The sequence below is a fragment of the Nannobrachium achirus genome, assembly GCF_963921795.1.
Source record: "Nannobrachium achirus genome assembly, chromosome: 24".
Lineage (NCBI taxonomy): Eukaryota > Metazoa > Chordata > Actinopteri > Myctophiformes > Myctophidae > Nannobrachium > Nannobrachium achirus.
In genome coordinates this window covers 28,689,721-28,707,603 of record NC_137831.1, presented here as the reverse complement: position 1 = coordinate 28,707,603, position 17,883 = coordinate 28,689,721, and the positions used below count along the sequence as shown (strand labels likewise).

General features: G+C 39.2%; 1 protein-coding gene across 1 annotated transcript in view; it reads right to left on the bottom strand.

The window, feature by feature from the left end:
* The window catches only part of LOC308280199 (protein NLRC3-like), a gene marked incomplete at both ends in the record, with an annotated part of 86,268 nt that overhangs the window by 26,142 nt on the left and 42,243 nt on the right, over positions 1 to 17,883 (bottom strand). The window contains one exon of the mRNA XM_080720462.1: positions 17,290 to 17,853. Within this exon, the coding sequence (XP_080576588.1) occupies positions 17,290 to 17,853 (564 nt within the window). The remainder of the gene's footprint in view (positions 1 to 17,289; positions 17,854 to 17,883) is intronic.

The window sequence follows — 17,883 nt, the reverse complement described above, 5'->3', positions numbered from 1 at the left end:
TGCTCATTCAGCTCATGTGCTGAGGCTGCTGACATGAGGAAAGAATGAAAACAGAAGTGAGAGAATTGTTACATGAATGTCTAATTTCATCATGGGTTTTCCTGGAATAATCCGTTTCAAGGAAGAGAAGAGCAGCTGTTTCCACATGAGAGGCACTACTTTACATAATCTCTTTAGTTCAGGGCTCATCACCATGTCAGCTCCTGTTGGACATTTTTCATAATTTCATTTTTGCCACACATCCACACAAGTGGCCAATAATATTAGCAGAAACCAGGGGTCGCCAACATGTCCGTACACAGAAAGATGTGTCTCTACGGGGACTGCCCATAAGTCAGAATTGTATTAGTCCTACATCTCATTAGTCCGAATTTAGTTAGGGTTAGGATTAGGTTTAGGCATATAGTTTTATTGAGGTTAGGGTTAGGTTTAGGCATAGTTTTACTGAGGTTATGTTTAGGTTTAGGCATAGTATATTTCACCAGGTTACCATCACCAGATTCTGACTAATGGGATGTAGGAATGAGATTTCTGACCAATGCCATGGCACCGTCTCTACAGTGCGCGCTCTCTCACTATGTGTATTTTTTGCTTTGCTTTTTATCTGAGTAGCAAGCACTTTGTAACTTTGTTAAGAAAGGTGTGATGTAAATAAAGTGTGTTATCATTAACCCTACACTTGAGTTAATCTATGGTTCCCTTCCAGATGCCATTACAGTATGTTTTTGGTCCAATAGATCAAGACATCCTGCATTAGGCATCCTGATTAATGCAACATTTTGAGCTTCTAATCATCCAGTGGTCAAGCAAAGAGGAACCTTATTGTGCTCTTTGCTTGAGGACAGACAGCAAGAAGTAGTGGTTACACATCTGTGAATATTGCCACATTTCCTCAAAGTTACATATTTCAACACTCTTTAGAAAATTGACATTGACACTTTTCTTCCCTCTCTCTCTGCTGATATGCTGATCAGTCCATATATAAGTCGATATATATATAGTCTATAAATAAAACATTAATCATTTTGCAGTGGCTCAGTGCAGATTGGCAGGGTTGGAACAGAAATATTTACTCTGTTGGGAAGATGGGTTTTGAAACACATGTAGTGACATTACCAATTCTGGACTGAAAACTGTTGTAGCTTCTTAATTAGGTTGGTTACTGTACGTCCAACATTTAGTATAAAACAATAAAGAGACAGTGATTATCCTTTGGATGCAACCTGGTTTGTTTATTCACCATGGATCAGTCAGTCACATACTGGGGAACCCTGCCTGGCTTGTGTCGCCCTCTAGTGATTTATACAAGCACCAACAGGTGTCAGCAACTACAATCACTATAGAGACACAAGGGCGCCTACAAATATTGCCGTCCTATTGTAATAGCGGCCCCACTTCGGGTAAGGGAGAACGGTGCACTGCAAGCCAGCCCTGAGCCCATAGAAAGTCATTGCAATTCAGCTGTGGTTAGCCTAATATTAAAATAATCCTACACGAACTGCAGACTATCTTGATTTGAATAAAAATATGTTTCCAGATGTATGGCCTGACCCTGACAACATATCTTCTTGTTTTCTAAATACATGATGTGTGTCACATTTAATTTGCCACTTGAATGGATTACCCATAATGTTAACAGAGAAGAGGGGAAACGGCAGACACAGAACCTGTCGCTTTTCAGTGACATCACTGTCTTTACTGCTGTGCGTTTATGAGCGCCGACTTTGAAGATCCCGACCTTTTCAACTACAGAGTGGATTCTCCAGGTTAGTATTAATCCAAAAATAACCTGCAAGACTCCGTTTGGAAAAGGCGAGATGCGATCATTTCCCAAAAATAAACAGCCTAATTATACATGAGAGACGAGCGTATCTGGGTATAGAAAACCTCAAGGGATGCGTCCATGACGTGTGTACCATGCGACGAATACCAGTAGAGTCGCCGAAATGAAGGTGGCCCGGAATGGTCGCCGACAAGTGTCGCCGACGTGTTTGGAATAGTCGCCTGGCGTTATAGAAAACTCATCCAGGCAGTGAGAAATCTCATCGAGAATGGTCGCCGACGTGTTTGGAATTGTCGCCTATATTTATAAACCATTATAGACAACAAAGGTATAAAGGGAGTGAGTGAGTGAGTGAGTGAGTGGGGTATATATTTATAAACCATTATAGCCTACTTAGCATTTAAAACACAAAGGGAGCGAGTGAGTGGGGTATTCAAGTGAGTGTTCATATGTCATATGGGTAGGCTACCCTACCCATATGTCACCCATTCACATGTTACAGTAGTTGTACCTGTGCTATTTAGAGAAACTATAAGCGTATATAACTGTATAAGCTTATATAACTGTAGCTGTACCTGTCTTCTGTTAAACATCCAACTGCCCCTCAACGTGTTGCTTTAAACACATGAGCTAAATTGCGGTTACGACGCAGCAGCCAGCCAGCTTTGTACTATGACTTCTGTTAAACTACTCTGCATTCTGCCCTCCGTTAATCATCCAGACAACGTTGCAAAAGTTGTCTTGGTCCCATCACAGAAGCGAAGCCTACTCTGATTTCAGCCTTCCGTTGATTCCACACAACGTCGCGGAGGTAGTTCTCCTCACAGAAACGAACACAGACGAAGCATCAGTGGCTTTACCGTCTCAGCATCCCATCACAGCTGCGGAAAGCGAGCCAGCCAGTGGTGTTGCCAGATTGTCATTTGCGAGAGAAACAAGCAACCATGTCTATAACAATAAGCCAAAAATAAGCAACTAGGGCATGTCAGTCAAACAGGACACGGCAACCTTGAAATGATGCCTTCGGGCAGACGCTACAGGGCGCTACCCACGAGGACAAGTAGGTACAAAGACAGCTTCTACCCGAGAGCCATTGTGGCACTAAATGACAACTTGCTCTCTGAGAGGGGTAGGTAAGATCTGCAAGCTCGCAGCGCCTCGCATCGCGGGGCGCTGTGAGCTTGTAGATCAGCTGCCACCTTGGATGTGCACCTGGGTCTGAGTGCAATATACGGAAACCCTACGCTGGACTGTGGACATTGGCTGTGACAAAAACTGTGCAATACAAGAACTGTGACTGTAAGGAACCGTGTCAGCCGGGCTGACCAAGAGACTGTGAAACTGTGCTAATTGTTGGTTATTATTATGATCACTACGTGATTTTTAACTTATCTTTTATTCTATTATTATTATTTTTGCACTGTGTATGCACCTTGTGGGATTGGGCTCAAATTTCGTTATTCACTGACTTGTTCTGTGTAATAATGACAAATAAAACTCTATTCTATTCTATTCTGTTTTAGAACAATGGTTCTCAATCCTTTTCATGCCAAGAACAAGGACCCCCAATGTTTACAGAGTACTTTACAGAAAGAAGATGTACTTATAATAAAGAGATTTGGCAACACAGTATAGCCACAAATCCTCACTCTCTTCTCCTTCTAAATGTATTAGATAGTAACTAGGTACATAATAATGTTTGAAAAATAGCAGATCTTCAAGCTCGAGCTTGTAGATCGGCTATTTTCAAATAAACTAGGGCTTATCAAGTGGATTGATTGATTATGTATGTTTGTTAATGTCATCTATTAGTGATCTAAAAGCACAGTATTTTTTATTTGTGCCCATTCTCTCTCTCTCTCTCTCTCTCTCTAGTGACCCCACTGCACAGACCTGGGTGAAAGGTCCACCACTTTAGTGGTGTCTTACTCTTACTTTGCTTGCGCATATGGACAAAGCGCAAAGTGGCATTTGACATATTGAAATGTCTTTAGTCAAGTATCTGTTTCACCAAACAGAAAGATTAATAGCCCACTTTGAAATTCAAAGTAGGCCTAAATACAAAGTGCATTTTGTATGGACATTCAACAATCATAGGCCTATTAAGAAAACAATCCGAGGCCAGTATGAACATTAAATGAGAATAGGCGCAGTTTTTTTCTCTTTATTTTTTTAAGATTCGATTAATATATATACATCAATGCATTCTGATAGAGTCTCAGAATGCATGTCACTGGTATCAAATAGAAATAATTTACTAAATGCCACAACTTAGACCTGACATTATAGAGTAGGCTAACACATGAATATTATAGCTTTGCGAAGTAGGGATTAGGCAGGGGTTGACACTAAGGTCGCAGAGGAACTTGCCCATCGGGCAAGTACAGGTCATGTTCTACTTGCCCGAAGGTAATGCCCACTTGCCCGAAAAGTAAATCGTCCTTTATAAAATGATAGGTACGATTTTAATTACCGCTCAATTTAACACTTATTTCTTTACTTTCTGGGCCTGCGCGATAAAATGTCATACCTCAATACCTCCAAATACCAAATACTTTAGCTATGATTGAATATGTCTATGGGTTCACACTTGTTATTTTTTATTTTTAAATGTAGCAACAGTAAAAACAGCACATTATAGGTAAATAGTGCTCTTATTTTACATTCCACAGACCAGAATTGAATTGAATTGAATTGAAGACACAGCGCACTGGCCACGTTCAGGTGTTTAGACAGATATCTCATGTTTATAGACATTTGTGTCCCCTCTCAAATGAGCACTTGCCCTGTCGGGCAACCTGAAAGCCAACTTCACCTGCCCTGACGTTTTATTTACCTGCCGGGGGCAGGTGGGCAAGCCTTAGTGTCAATGCCTGGATTAGGGGAACGTTTAGAGTTCACATCATCACACTTGTAGACCTAATATTAGGCCTACATCCCAGCCAATTATTGTAGGCTATTACAATAGGCCTATAGACAATTTGTGTCGGAGATAAATCGCCGTCTGATATGACGGTAAAAAAACGATTCAAACTCAGCCTGCACAGGACCTGCCAAACTAAACGGACGTAGGTACCCTTTTAATTGATTGACTGATCATTTACAGCTGATGGCTTTGATTACTTCTACATGGCCCCGTATAGAGAAATCTCTCTGTCCATATGGCAATGGCAAAACGCAATTAAATGGGCTGGCATTACGCACGACGCGTAATGCGTGCCATGTCTCTCCATTAGTGTTCCATACATCATTGTTGCATCAATTGCTATAATATAACATGAATGCATTTTTTTTATAAATTCATAAGTAAAATGTATAAGCTAGTCATATCTGTCAAATATTGTTTTAGATCACTAATAAAAATAGTATGAAAGCAACTTTGTTATATAAGGTTATGCACACCCGTTGTCTTAAAATCTTTTGCAAGAAATATAGCCTAACCCCGACTGCAATAACTGTCGTCTGTCAAATTATCTTTTATTTCAAGACAAAAGCTAGGCTATAGCTAGGCCTATATATAGTACAACAGGTCCAGTGTGTAGGCTATATGATGCCTCCTCTGTGCATCAGTTCACCGATCGTCCGCATGATTATGTAGGCCTATTATTATTTTCAATCAAGCAAACACATCTAAGAAATTCCATAAATAAAAAAAATGAATTATGAAGTAGTGAAAATAGCCGATCTACAAGCTCACAGTCACAGCATCGTGAAGCGAAGCAATGTGTTTTGAGCATTCCATTTTAATTAAAAAGATCTTCTGTGAAATGTAATTTACTTATGTTGTATCAGCTATCATGAGTGTTTTATATGGATATGGGGGAATCACAAATAAAATAAACTCGTCCCTTGGTTGAAACATCAACAGAAATGTAGGCCTAATTATATCAAACTATATCCACAAAGTTTTATTTTACTGTCTGACAGCATCATGTTGCGAGCCGCGACTCAACACATATAGTGGCACGTGCACACATTAGACATCAAAGGGGGCTTGAGCCCCTGCCCTTTTATCCACCTGTAAAAAGTGCCCTCTCCAGTCTAGACCATGAATGCAGTTTTTATGGTGAAAGAAATGCAAGCGCCCTTTTCCGTGCCATACATGAATGCAGCTCCTGAACTTGAATGCAACATCTTATGTTGAAAGAATTGACCTATTTGTACCCTGTATATATATAAAATGTCACAATGCGATATAGCTCTGTTTACACAATGCTGTACCCCCTCCAACTGTATGTTCCCCATTTTCAACTGTTTTTATTTTATTTTATTGTATTTGTGATACTTGCTTTGGCAATGTAAACGTATGTTTTCTCATGCCAATATTTCATGAATTAGTAATTAGTAATTTCATATACTTTGAATTGAATTGAATTGAATTGACCTCCTTTAGAAGTGTCAGCCCCTGCCTCTCTAACATTCTCTGCACGTCCCTGGCACACACTGACAGCTGCACGCACAGTTTACCTTGTGTCGTCTTGGTCGGAGGCGCGAGCATAGGCTCGGTTGAAGTAGTTTGTGTCATGGAGGATGAAATGGATTGATTGAAGACTTTATTAGAAGTTTGCATAGAAAAAGGTAAAGTTTCATGACGTTTATTTCCAAAGCCACGTACCACCGCACCACTGTGGGAGTCGGACTACGAGCGGTTTTAATCCCAACGAAGCGATCTGTGCAGTCAGACATGCTGCTATTAAATCTACAGATCCAATACGTTGTAGTCGTTGGTCAGAGACAAAGTTGCCAGCAGCCAGCTTGTACAGTTATAAAGCTTATAGTTTCTCTAAATAGCACAGATACATGTTGTAGCATACTGTAACTATTATTTAGGGTAGGCCTAATTGATCTGCAAAGTGGTGGACACTTGTGCAAACGTTATGTGTGAATGGGTGACATTGATATGGGTAGGGTAGCCTACACTCACTTGAATACCCCACTCACTCACTCACTCACTCACTCACTCACTCACTCACTCCCTCCCTTTATAGTCTACCTTTGTTGTCTATAATGGTATAAATATAGGCGACTATTCCAAAAACATCGGCGAGAATTCCACCGAAATTGGTGAGCCTTCCTCGGCGACTCTTCCACGTTTTCCGGCGACCTTCATTTCGGCGAGTCTACCTGTTACCCCATGCGACCACCTAAACTTAAGATTTCCAATGCTAGCACTTTTGACTCACAGATGAAGTATATTAAAGCAAACAAAACGAGGAGGAAGGTCAACACGTCAAGCACTGAAAATGAAAGTATAACAATACTTTCCTGAAATACCAAGAGGACAACAGAACAGAACTGTCAGAACAGGCCAGTACAACAATCATGTCCACAGAGTAAGCCAAAACCAATGGGCTGAGGTAGACTATTCAGACCCTGACATGACCCAGGGGTTTATTATGCCCCATTCTTCTGGGTGTCACTAAATACAAGCACTGACAATCACAATACATGACCAAAACAAGTCTGATTACATTACTTGTTTAAGCACTATTTCAGTGGACTCCGATACAGCAAACAAAGCCAAAATGAATGTGTTCCCCCTGGACTTTAAAATGCCTTTATACCCCCCCCCACCATGAAATCAAATCACCAGTTGTTAGCTTTACCTGTTTAACTATTTTTAACCACTTTAAACCTTAATAAATGTACACCTTATTATGAAATCCATATGTAAGCAAGTACACAAAACAACCAGATGTCCTTTGTAATTTTATGTCAAAACATTAATTCAAATATATATATTTTTTTACAGGAAATACAAATAAAATGTGGTCAATCGGGTACTGGGTTCAGGTTCAATGCAATTCAATGCTTCACATTCAAGGAAAATGTACTTCAACACTTTTACCTCTGAATGTATTCAAATGAAATCACCTTATTGACAGCCCCCCCTCCCCCCAAAGGACTGATTGTCCACAAAATATAAAGCTTCACTCTCTGCAAGCAAAAAAGGGCAGCACTTACAGTCCAGGAGATGGCGTGAGGGCTCTGTGTGAGTGTCTTTTGTGCACGGGTGGTCTTACGTGCTGGTGGTCCGTGCGCACGGTACTTTTAGGAAGCAAAGTCTGTTAGAGATGAGGGGCGCCACAGCAGGTCTCCTCCTACTACTATATACTGTCCAGCTAACGCACATTCACCAGTCCAACACTTGTAACTCAGTCTACAGACTGCTTTGTCACCAATCTGAAATACACTGTTCATGAAATAAAGTGTGTTACGTTAATTTCCTCATCAAACATTTCTCTCCTTCACACACCGCCTCTGCTCTGTTTCAACTCCTCTCTCCATTCCTTCATTATCCTCATGCCCACACCTGTGCCCAATAGAGCATCGCAGCGGAAGTGGTTTACTGGTGCCACTTAAAAATCGTCATTAACTTTCCCCATAGACTTTTACAAAAATATTTATAACAATTATGTTAAGCCAGTAGAACCACGCCATTCATGAATCATGACCATAAAACCTTTGATCCTATGTGAAAAAATATTTTAATAATACATTATTTTATATACTGCATTTAATAACACTACCCTTTGTTTAGCGATTATTCAAAATGTTCTTTTCATAGAAACAAAGGTTGGATTTCACTGCCATCCTGGATGGCTTGGTTCTAGGCTTAACATAATTGTTATCAATATTTTTTTTAAGTCTATGGGGAAAATGAATGACGATTTTTAAGTGGCACCAGTAAACCACTTCCGCTGCGATGCTCTATCTCACACACGCACGCATGCACGCAAATACACGCACACACACCTTCCCTTCCCTTCCCTCAGATAAGTCAAAATAAAACCCTTTACAGTAACAGGAAAATAAAACTTTGCAAAAAAATAAATAAAGGGGTGAATATACACTTTTTAAACAACAAACATGAATCCCACACTTATAAATACCCAACACACACAGATATTATATAATTTACTGCTGGTCATAATGCATTATAAACTCAACAGAACAGCTCATTATAACTACCAGGTAACACTTTACTTAATTTAAAGGTCGGGTCTATAATGCATTATAATAACAATAACACTCAATGCACTACACTGGCAGCTGATAGACAGACCAGAGCTGACTTCAAGGTGCTGCTCCTGACCTTTAGCTCTAAATGGTCTTGCCCCAACCTACATGTAAGATTTAATAGAACCATACATCCCAGCGAGACCATTAGGATGCCGGTCTGCTTAAAGGGATCCCTGGCTAATACGACAAATATGCCTTAATACATTATAATTGTCCTCTATAACTACAATGTAAAATTAAAAACACCTCAATTATTTTATTTCTTCTAGAAAAAGCTAATCTTTCACTAAATAGGGGAAATGCCTGTCGCAAGTCGATGTCATAAATGTCATGTATGATCGATCCCTATGGAATGTATGGCATGCATGTGCAAATAAAACTAGACCAGGTCAACCTGGTTGTGCCAGACCCCGGTTCTGCCAACCCTCTGGGCCTATAAATTTAATGGTATTTATAGGCTGTCTGTCCCTTTATAGGCTGTCTGTCCCTCCCTCATGTCATCATCATTTGTGACATCATTGTGACCAAATATGGAGAAAAGAGGGAGGGACAGACCGACAGACAAAGCCTTTTGCTTTGTCTGTCGGTCTGTCCCTCCCTCATGTCATTGTGATGACATGAAGGCTTTGTCTGTCGGTCTATCCCTCCCTCATGTCATCATCATGTCATCATCATGACCATCTATGGAGAAAAACCGGACAGACCGACATTTGCTTATGTAGGCCTACCCATTTCATGGGTCTGGCAAACAAACTTAATACTTCCTATGGTTAATATGAACATGAAATCAATATTAGTTTGTGTTTTTTTTGCACATGCATTCCATAGAGATAGATCACACATGACATTTATGACATCATCAACCTGCGACAGGCATTTCCCCTATTGAGTGAAAGAATAGCTATTTCTAGAAGAAATACAATAATTAAGGTGTTTTTAATTTTACATTGTAGTTATAGAGATCAATTATAATGTATTAAGGCATATTTGTTGTATTAGCCAGGTATCCTTTTAAAGTCACAAATCACAACAAAGTAACAGTTGGGGGAAGAGCATTCACACATTGAGCCCCCTGTCTTTGGAATGCACTCCCTCAAGCTGGCAGGGATGCAGAGACTCCTTAGACATTTTTAAATCTAGATTAAAAACGTATCTATTTTGCCTACACTACAGTCTGCCTTAATCTCTGAACTTCACTTATATGACATAACCCTGCAGTGTCTTTTACATTGTGTTGTTTTATTTTATCCTTTATTTATTTATTTTTATTTTGTTTCTTTGCTAACTTATACATCTTCGGCTGTGTACTGATACATGGAAATTGTTTGACCATGTGTGCTGGCACTTTTTAATGTTTTTATTTTTTATTCTTTTTTTGGCTATTGTGTCTGCTGTTTGCCTTGTTGTGAAGTGCACAGAGCCCTTGGGGTGATGTTGCACTATAAATAAAACATAAACTGAAAATAAACTGAAACACATATAATGCTTCACAACATTCGTATAAACTTTATTATTGACTATAAGTCAAGGTTGTTATAATGTGATGTTTCACTGACAGTATGACCAGCACTTATAACACATTATAAACATTGTTATAAGAACCTGTTGCCTAAAAGACATCAGTTGTAATCTGTCTCCAAAATGTCTGTCCTGGCCAGATTCTCACTAGAGGTCAAAGATCATACACAGAAGCCTACTCTGACAGATAAAGAATGCTCAGAAATACACTCTCTGCACAGAAGACACACTGAATTAACTCCTGAACAATGATTTAAGGCTATCTAAACATTGTCATTCATTAAATTAAGGTATTCAGTTTTCAGGTTTTTTGTCATTCTGATTCTGTGTGGCTCTACTTTGTTCAGTCTCATGCTGACCTCTGGAGCAGGAGTGATAACTGATAATTACTTTGATATGAAACACATTGAACTGTGAGTATTATTTGATGTGTTAGGCCTACAGCATTACAAATAAAAACGTAATTGACTTGTTTATATAATGATCCTTGATTCATTATGACTGAGATTTTACTCTACATAGATATATTGTAGGGTAGGCTAATGTGTATGACTGTTGTTCTGTTTTATTTTATGATCACTAAGAAGACGTTTGTAGTGGCTCGGTGGAACTGTGCCAGGTGAGATTGTGCTTGGTTTAGAACACTGGTCTACACTAGATGAAGAAAAGTGACATTTTGAGGACAAACTATAAAATCTGGTCAAACATTGGCCAAATTGTCAAATAATATAAGAAAGAGGAAAAATTGGTGAAAGTAGCTGATCTACAAGCTCACATTGAAGGGTACCTATTGGTACCTATACCTACCACATCGTGAGAAGAAAAAGAAAAGAAAAAAGCGGGACATGACTTGTAGTATGAAGTTGGTTCTTAAAGTGGGGTCCTCCAGGAGGGGAGCGATCTTATCTCAGTCATGGGGGTCCGTCCGCTGGCTAATTAATATCAAGTTGGTGGTCCTTTACATGAAATCGTTTGAGAACCACTGGCCTATGAGAACAAAGACATTTAATATGAAGTCAGACAGTGCTGTGCTGTTTAGCTTTGGTGAGTAAAACTACTGTATTTACTCAACGTTATATTGCCCTCTAGTGGTAGAAAAACGCAATGAAGGGCCACATGCTGGTGTGATCATCCACACTGGATCTGACCTGCAGTGCCAAACAGTGGAAACCTCCATGACTTTATGTCTTATTGTAGGCTGCTAATTAGAATAATACAAACATAGAAGTGGTTAATTATTAAAAGTGCTGTATAAGTTTGTTTGTTTTTTAGTTCAAGTTCTATTTTCGGATAGAAACCAAATCAGAGATTAATATAAAGTGTTTGTTCAGTAACAGGGGTCCCAGACTCTCTTGCTCTTTAGTAAACAAAGAAACAAAATAAAACGTAGGCTTACATTTTCAGGTGGTTCACCTTTTTCATCCAATCAGGACTCAGAGAGTCCATTTATCAATCCAAATTGTGTCAGCTTATTTTTCCTGTCATCACTTCCAATTTAATTTAATTTGTTTATCCTGTGTCCTATACGGTTTTGGCTCCTGATTTAAAATGCATTCTGTTTACTGAAAAACTGAAGAAACAGAGGGACCCCCAGGCCTACTGGACCAACACCCTAGAACACTGGTTTTCAACCTGTTTCATGTCAAGGTCCATTATTTATTCAGCATTAGAGCCACGGACCACCAATTGATTACATTTAGCCTCTCAGACCCCAGATATTGTGTTGTCGTTGGATACGATTTTGTCCACAATTCCATGCTGTATTGATGTGGTTCCATAGGAGAGATAACAGGCAGACGTTGATCATTAAAAGAAGAAAAAGATAAATCTATAATATCTAATTGTGTAGACTTCTTTGTAAATCAAGTCATGCAGATGTTTAAGCATAATTTAACTCTTGAAAGTGTAAAATGAAACCAAATGGACCCGTAAGGTCCATTTGGTTTCATGTTACGCTCTCAAAGGTTAAAGATCTGTAAGGGTCCATTTGGTTACCAACTCTCCTTCATTTAGCTGGAGACCACCAGGAACCCCCTCAAGTAAATGGTGGTCCCCAGACCACTAGTTGAGAACATAATCTCGCTAGGCCAACCTGCTGTTTGAGGAGAAACTGTGTATCTTTGTATATGAGCTTTGGATATTTTCAATAGTTTTAAAACACTTTTTAAAGTTAACGTGAAAGTGTTTGCTGGGGGTCCCCGGTAAAAATAGAGTAAATACAGCATTAAATCATTTGAACCACTTCTATCCATTTATACGTTGTTGGCTATTCATAAATAGCAGATGTACAAGCTCACAGCGTGTCACTTTGTGCCGAACTGTGAGCTTGTATATCTGCTACTTTCTTTTTTTCCTTCCTGTTTTCTGGGGGTCCCTGGCGCTACACATTTTTCAGATGGGGGTCTGCGGCCAAACACTGTACAATGTGGGGGTCCTTGACATGAAAAAGTAACAGTTTTGGACATACAAGGTTTCCACCTGACAGCAGTGATGTTCAGCAGATAGTGTTCCTCTGAGGCCAAGGGCTTTCACACTCTTTATGGCAAGGACCCCCATAATTATATGGATTTGGTTGAGGACCCCCATCTCAAAGTATTTTGTGCCAGGGACCACCAGATGAGAAGACTTTTGTTAGAAATGTTTTGTTTATTTTTTTATATAAAAGAAATCTTCAAAAAAGATTTTTCAAAAATAGCATATCTTGTAGATCTGCTATTTTTGAATAGCCAAAGCATAAAATATGGTTAAAGTGGTTAAAATGATCGTGATGCTATATTAGCCAATTATACTGGGGACCCCCTCATTTTCAGGTCGGGATACCAATGTTATCCAATCAGGATAGAGAACTCAGTCAGGATACAGATTTAACAGCTGTAATTGAAAGTGATGACACCTAATAGACATGAGCAGACCAAAGTGGAAGTGGAACAGTATAAAATGTAGAGGGAGGTCAGTTCCTTTAGAAAGTGAAATATCCCTTTAAGCCACAGATCCTGCATGTTGCTAAGCCAGAGGCCTAGCCTAGGTCATACATTGCCCCTTCATGCCCTGAATGAATACTCTTTTATATTATTGACCTAAATAATGACAATATCATAGATCTGTAATGCTCTAAGAACGGAATATTATTTGTGATATGATACGTATATATCCTATGCCTAAAATATATGATGAGACCAAGACGTTTAATATGAAGCTATTGCTGTTCTGTTCTGTTTAGCTTTGGCTGAGAGTAACTATTTACTCAATGTTCTGTTGCCCTCTAGTGGTACCAAAACGCAATAACAGGCCACATGATCACAGACTCGTCTTCCAAGGCTGGTGTGATCATTCACACTTGATCTGACCTGCAGGGCCAAACAGTGGAAACCTTCTGTCTTATTGTAGGCTGATAATTAGAATAATACAACTAAGTGGTTAATAATTAAAATTAAAAGGTGCTATAAACGCTTTTTTTAGTTAAAGATCTATATTTTTGATTAGCCAAAGCATAAAATATGGTTAAAGTGGTTGACATGATAACCAATTATGCTGATTTTCAGGTTCGGAATACAAATTGTATCCAATCAGGATAGAGAACTGGTGACATTGGAAGTGATGACACCTAGAAATGAAACATTGGAACGGGAACAGTAGAAGGTTGAAGTTGCATGAACTCTTTTATGATTGGAAAATATATTTCTGTTTACTGAAGCGTTGGAGAAATCGGGAGACCCCTGTTATAACCCTCATCGATCCACATCCACACACTCTCGTTGCGTGGATCGCGTGGATCGGATCCCCCCGATCGCACTCTCCACCTCTTTGCACCCCCTCTAATGCTGATTAATATAAGAAAATACTGTAGCCTATAGTGCTTTAACCTTCTCACAAAATACTGTAAAGTGAGGTTTTGTTTTCACCAAAAAAATATCACTTACCCTGCAGTACCTTTACATTTATAATAGTTAAACATAATACTATAATTATTTTCATAGCTGGCATGTCCAAAGACGTTCCTTAGCAAAAAATAGATCTATAGGCACAGCACAAAGTGACGCGGTATGAGCTTGTATATCTGCCATTTTGAATAGCCAAATATAAAATGTGCTTAAAGTGGTTAAAATGATTGTGACACTATGTTAACTAATAATTAAAAGGACACCTGGGGGTCCCCAGACCCCACTTTGAGAACCAAATGCTTTCAGTTTTTAAATCAACAGACATAATCAGTACAAACTCTGCAATTCATTCTAGACAAAGGATATGAATTATAATTATATTAAAAAATACGCTTTTCAAAGAGAATTAAAGTTGGTTTATTGTCATAAAAGTTGATAACAATGTACATACATCTTTAGCAGTCATGATATTCTTGTCCAACTCAACATTTATAGACAATATTTACTCATTACATTTTCTACTGTCCTTGACACTTCAAGGAAAAATACATCCAAAACCAAGTACTCACACAACATGAATGTAGAAAATCAGAGCATCTTTATAATATAGAACATCATGTAGTTTATATATGACAGAGTTTAAAAAGCAACAGCATGGCATAATACATGTCTTATTGACTCTATGCATGCTTGATTCTTATGTGAACATGTGAAACAAACAGCAAACATCACATAATTGTAGCTCTGAACAACATATCAACCATCATTTACAAGCTCTATACAGTCTGGCTCATATAGTCTGGCTCCAGCCCAGGGGCGTCACAAGGGGGGGAGTGGGACTGAGTTACTAGGGCCCAAGGTGGAGGGGCCTTCATTATTTTATACTTTAGCTCTTGAAAAATAGCAGATCTACAAGCTCATAGCGCGGCACAGAGTGCCGCACTGCAAGCTTGTAGATCTGCTATTTTTTTAAACGTCGTGAAAATGTGTGCAAGTCTTTGAATATATGCATTTTTAAGGGAACATTTGTAAATTTTGCTTCTGGGGGGTCCCTGGAACGAAATATATTGACATGGGGGTCCGTGGCCAATCATTTTGGGGGTCCTTCAAAAGTTTGAGAACCACTGACAGAAACATAGGTTTTTAAAAAAGAAATTGAAGGATTTAGAAAACATTTATAGAATCGGGTCAAAAATATTCAAAGAGCTTATCTGCTATTTTTCAATATTTAAAGCATTAAGTAATGCATAATAATGCGTTCCCAATCTAAATGGGTTAAACCCCCTATGAAGAACATACATTGGGGCCCAAGGTGGAGGAGCCTGTAATTATTTTATACTTTAGCTATTGAAAAATAGCAGATACACAACCTCACAACCTTAAACGTTGTGAAAATGTGTGCAAATCTTTGAATGTATTTTTTAAGTGAACATTTGTAACTCAAATTTTGCTTCTGGGGGGTCCCTGGAACTAATTATTTTGAGATGGGGGTCCGTGGCCAAATACGTATCATTTTGGGGGTCCTTCACATGAAAAGGTTTGAGCACCACTGACATAGAAACGTAGGGTTTTTCAAAAAACCTTAGAAGGATTTGAAATATTCAAATACTAGCACAAACTTTCATGATTAAAAATAAATGAGCAGATCTACAAACTCGCAGCGCGGAACTCGGTGCCGCACTGTGAGCTTGTATATCTGCTATTTTTCAATAGTTAAAGCACAAAATAATGTGTAATAATGTGTGGGTTAAACCCCCTATGAAGAACATTCCCGCAGTGAATCCTTGTACCCAGGGCCCAAAATTTGGTGCGACGCCCCTATACGGTAGTTACTTTACAGATAAAATTATTACAAAACATAAAACGTAACTGAGTTACTAGGGCCAAAGGTGGAGGGGCCTGTAATTATTTTATACCGTAGCAATTGAAAAATAGCAGATCTACAAGCTCACAGTGCGGCACCAAATGCCGCGCTGCGAGCTTGTAGATCTGCTATTTTATTTTACATCGTGAAAATGTGTGCAAATCTTTGAATATATGTATTTTTTAAGCGGACATTTTTAACTCAAAGTTTTATTCTTGGGGGTCCCTGGAACTAAATATTTTGAGATGGGGGTCCATGACCAAATACCTATCATTTTGGGGGTCCTTCACATGAAAAGGTTTGAGCACCACTGACATGGAAACGTAGGGTTTTTCAAAAAACCTTAGAAGGATTTTAAATATTCATGAAAAAAAATAAATAGTTAAAGCACAAAATAACGCGTCATAATGCGTGGGTTAAACCCCCTATGAAGAACATTCATGGGGGGCCCGCAGTGAATCCTTGGTGACGCCCCTATACGGTAGTTACTTCACAGATAAAATGATTACAAAACATACTGTCAAAGGGTACAAATTAAACCAAATTGATCCTAACCTATTTATCAGAGGGTGCAAATTAAACCAAATTGATCCTAACCTATTTGTAAATGTCAGAGGGTACAAATTAAACCAAATTGACCCTAACCCATTTGTCAGAGGGTGCAAATTAAACCAAATTGATCATAAGCCATTTGTCAGAGGGTGCAATTTAAAACAAATTGACCCTAACCCATTTCTCAGAGGGTACAAATTAAACCAAATGGATCGCAACCTATTTGTAACCGTAAGAGGTTACAAATCAAATGGATCGCAACCTATTTACTGTCAGAGGGTACAAATTAAACCAAATTGACCCTAGCCCATCTGTCAGAGGGTGCAAATTAAACCAAATTGACCCTAACACATTTGTCAGAGGGTATAAATTAAATGAAATTCATCCTAACCTATTTGTAAATGTCAGTGGGTGCAAATTAAACCAAATGGACCCTAGCGCATTTGTAAGAAGGTACAAATTAAACCAAATTGATCCTAACCCATTTGTCAGAGGGTACAAATTAAACCAAATTGTCCCTAACCTATTTGTAAATGTCAGAGGGTACAATTTAAACCAAATTGACCCTAACCATTTTGTCAGCGGGTACAAATTAAACCAAATGGATCCATTTGTAACCCTAACACCTAACCACCTTGTCGTCGTTGTCGTGGCAACCCTAACCTAACCCTCCTCCTCCTGCTGCTGCTCCTCTCTCTGACACAGAGACACTGAGTCGCCTTTAGAATACACCCAGAACCCAGCATAGAGCGGTTCAGTGAATTTGGACTGGAAGGTATGTAGGTGTGTCAGTGAGTCAGACAACACTCTGTAGAAGGACAGAGTGCCGGCAGGACAGTCCAAATACACTCCTACTCTGTTGGAGCCAGAGGGTCTGACAGGGAGGACAGTGTACTTGTCAATGTGCCACACTCTGTAACTGTTATCATCACCATCACAAACCAGACTCCAGGACTTGTTATTGTGTCCAAAGCTACAGTTACCACCCTCACCCTGTCTTTTGATTCCTCTGTATGACACTGCCATCTCAACCCCTGAACCACTCCACTCCACCTCCCAGTAAGATCGTCCAATCAGACTCTCTCTACACATTACCTGTGGCCAGTATGTAAATCTGTCTGGATGATCAGGATACTTCTGATCCTCACCCACACTGGTCACCTTCCTGTTGCTGTCAGACAGAGAGAGCTCGCTGTGTGCCGTGTTTGGATCCAGTGTGAGTTCACACGCACCTGATGAGAGAACGAGATGCAACACAACAA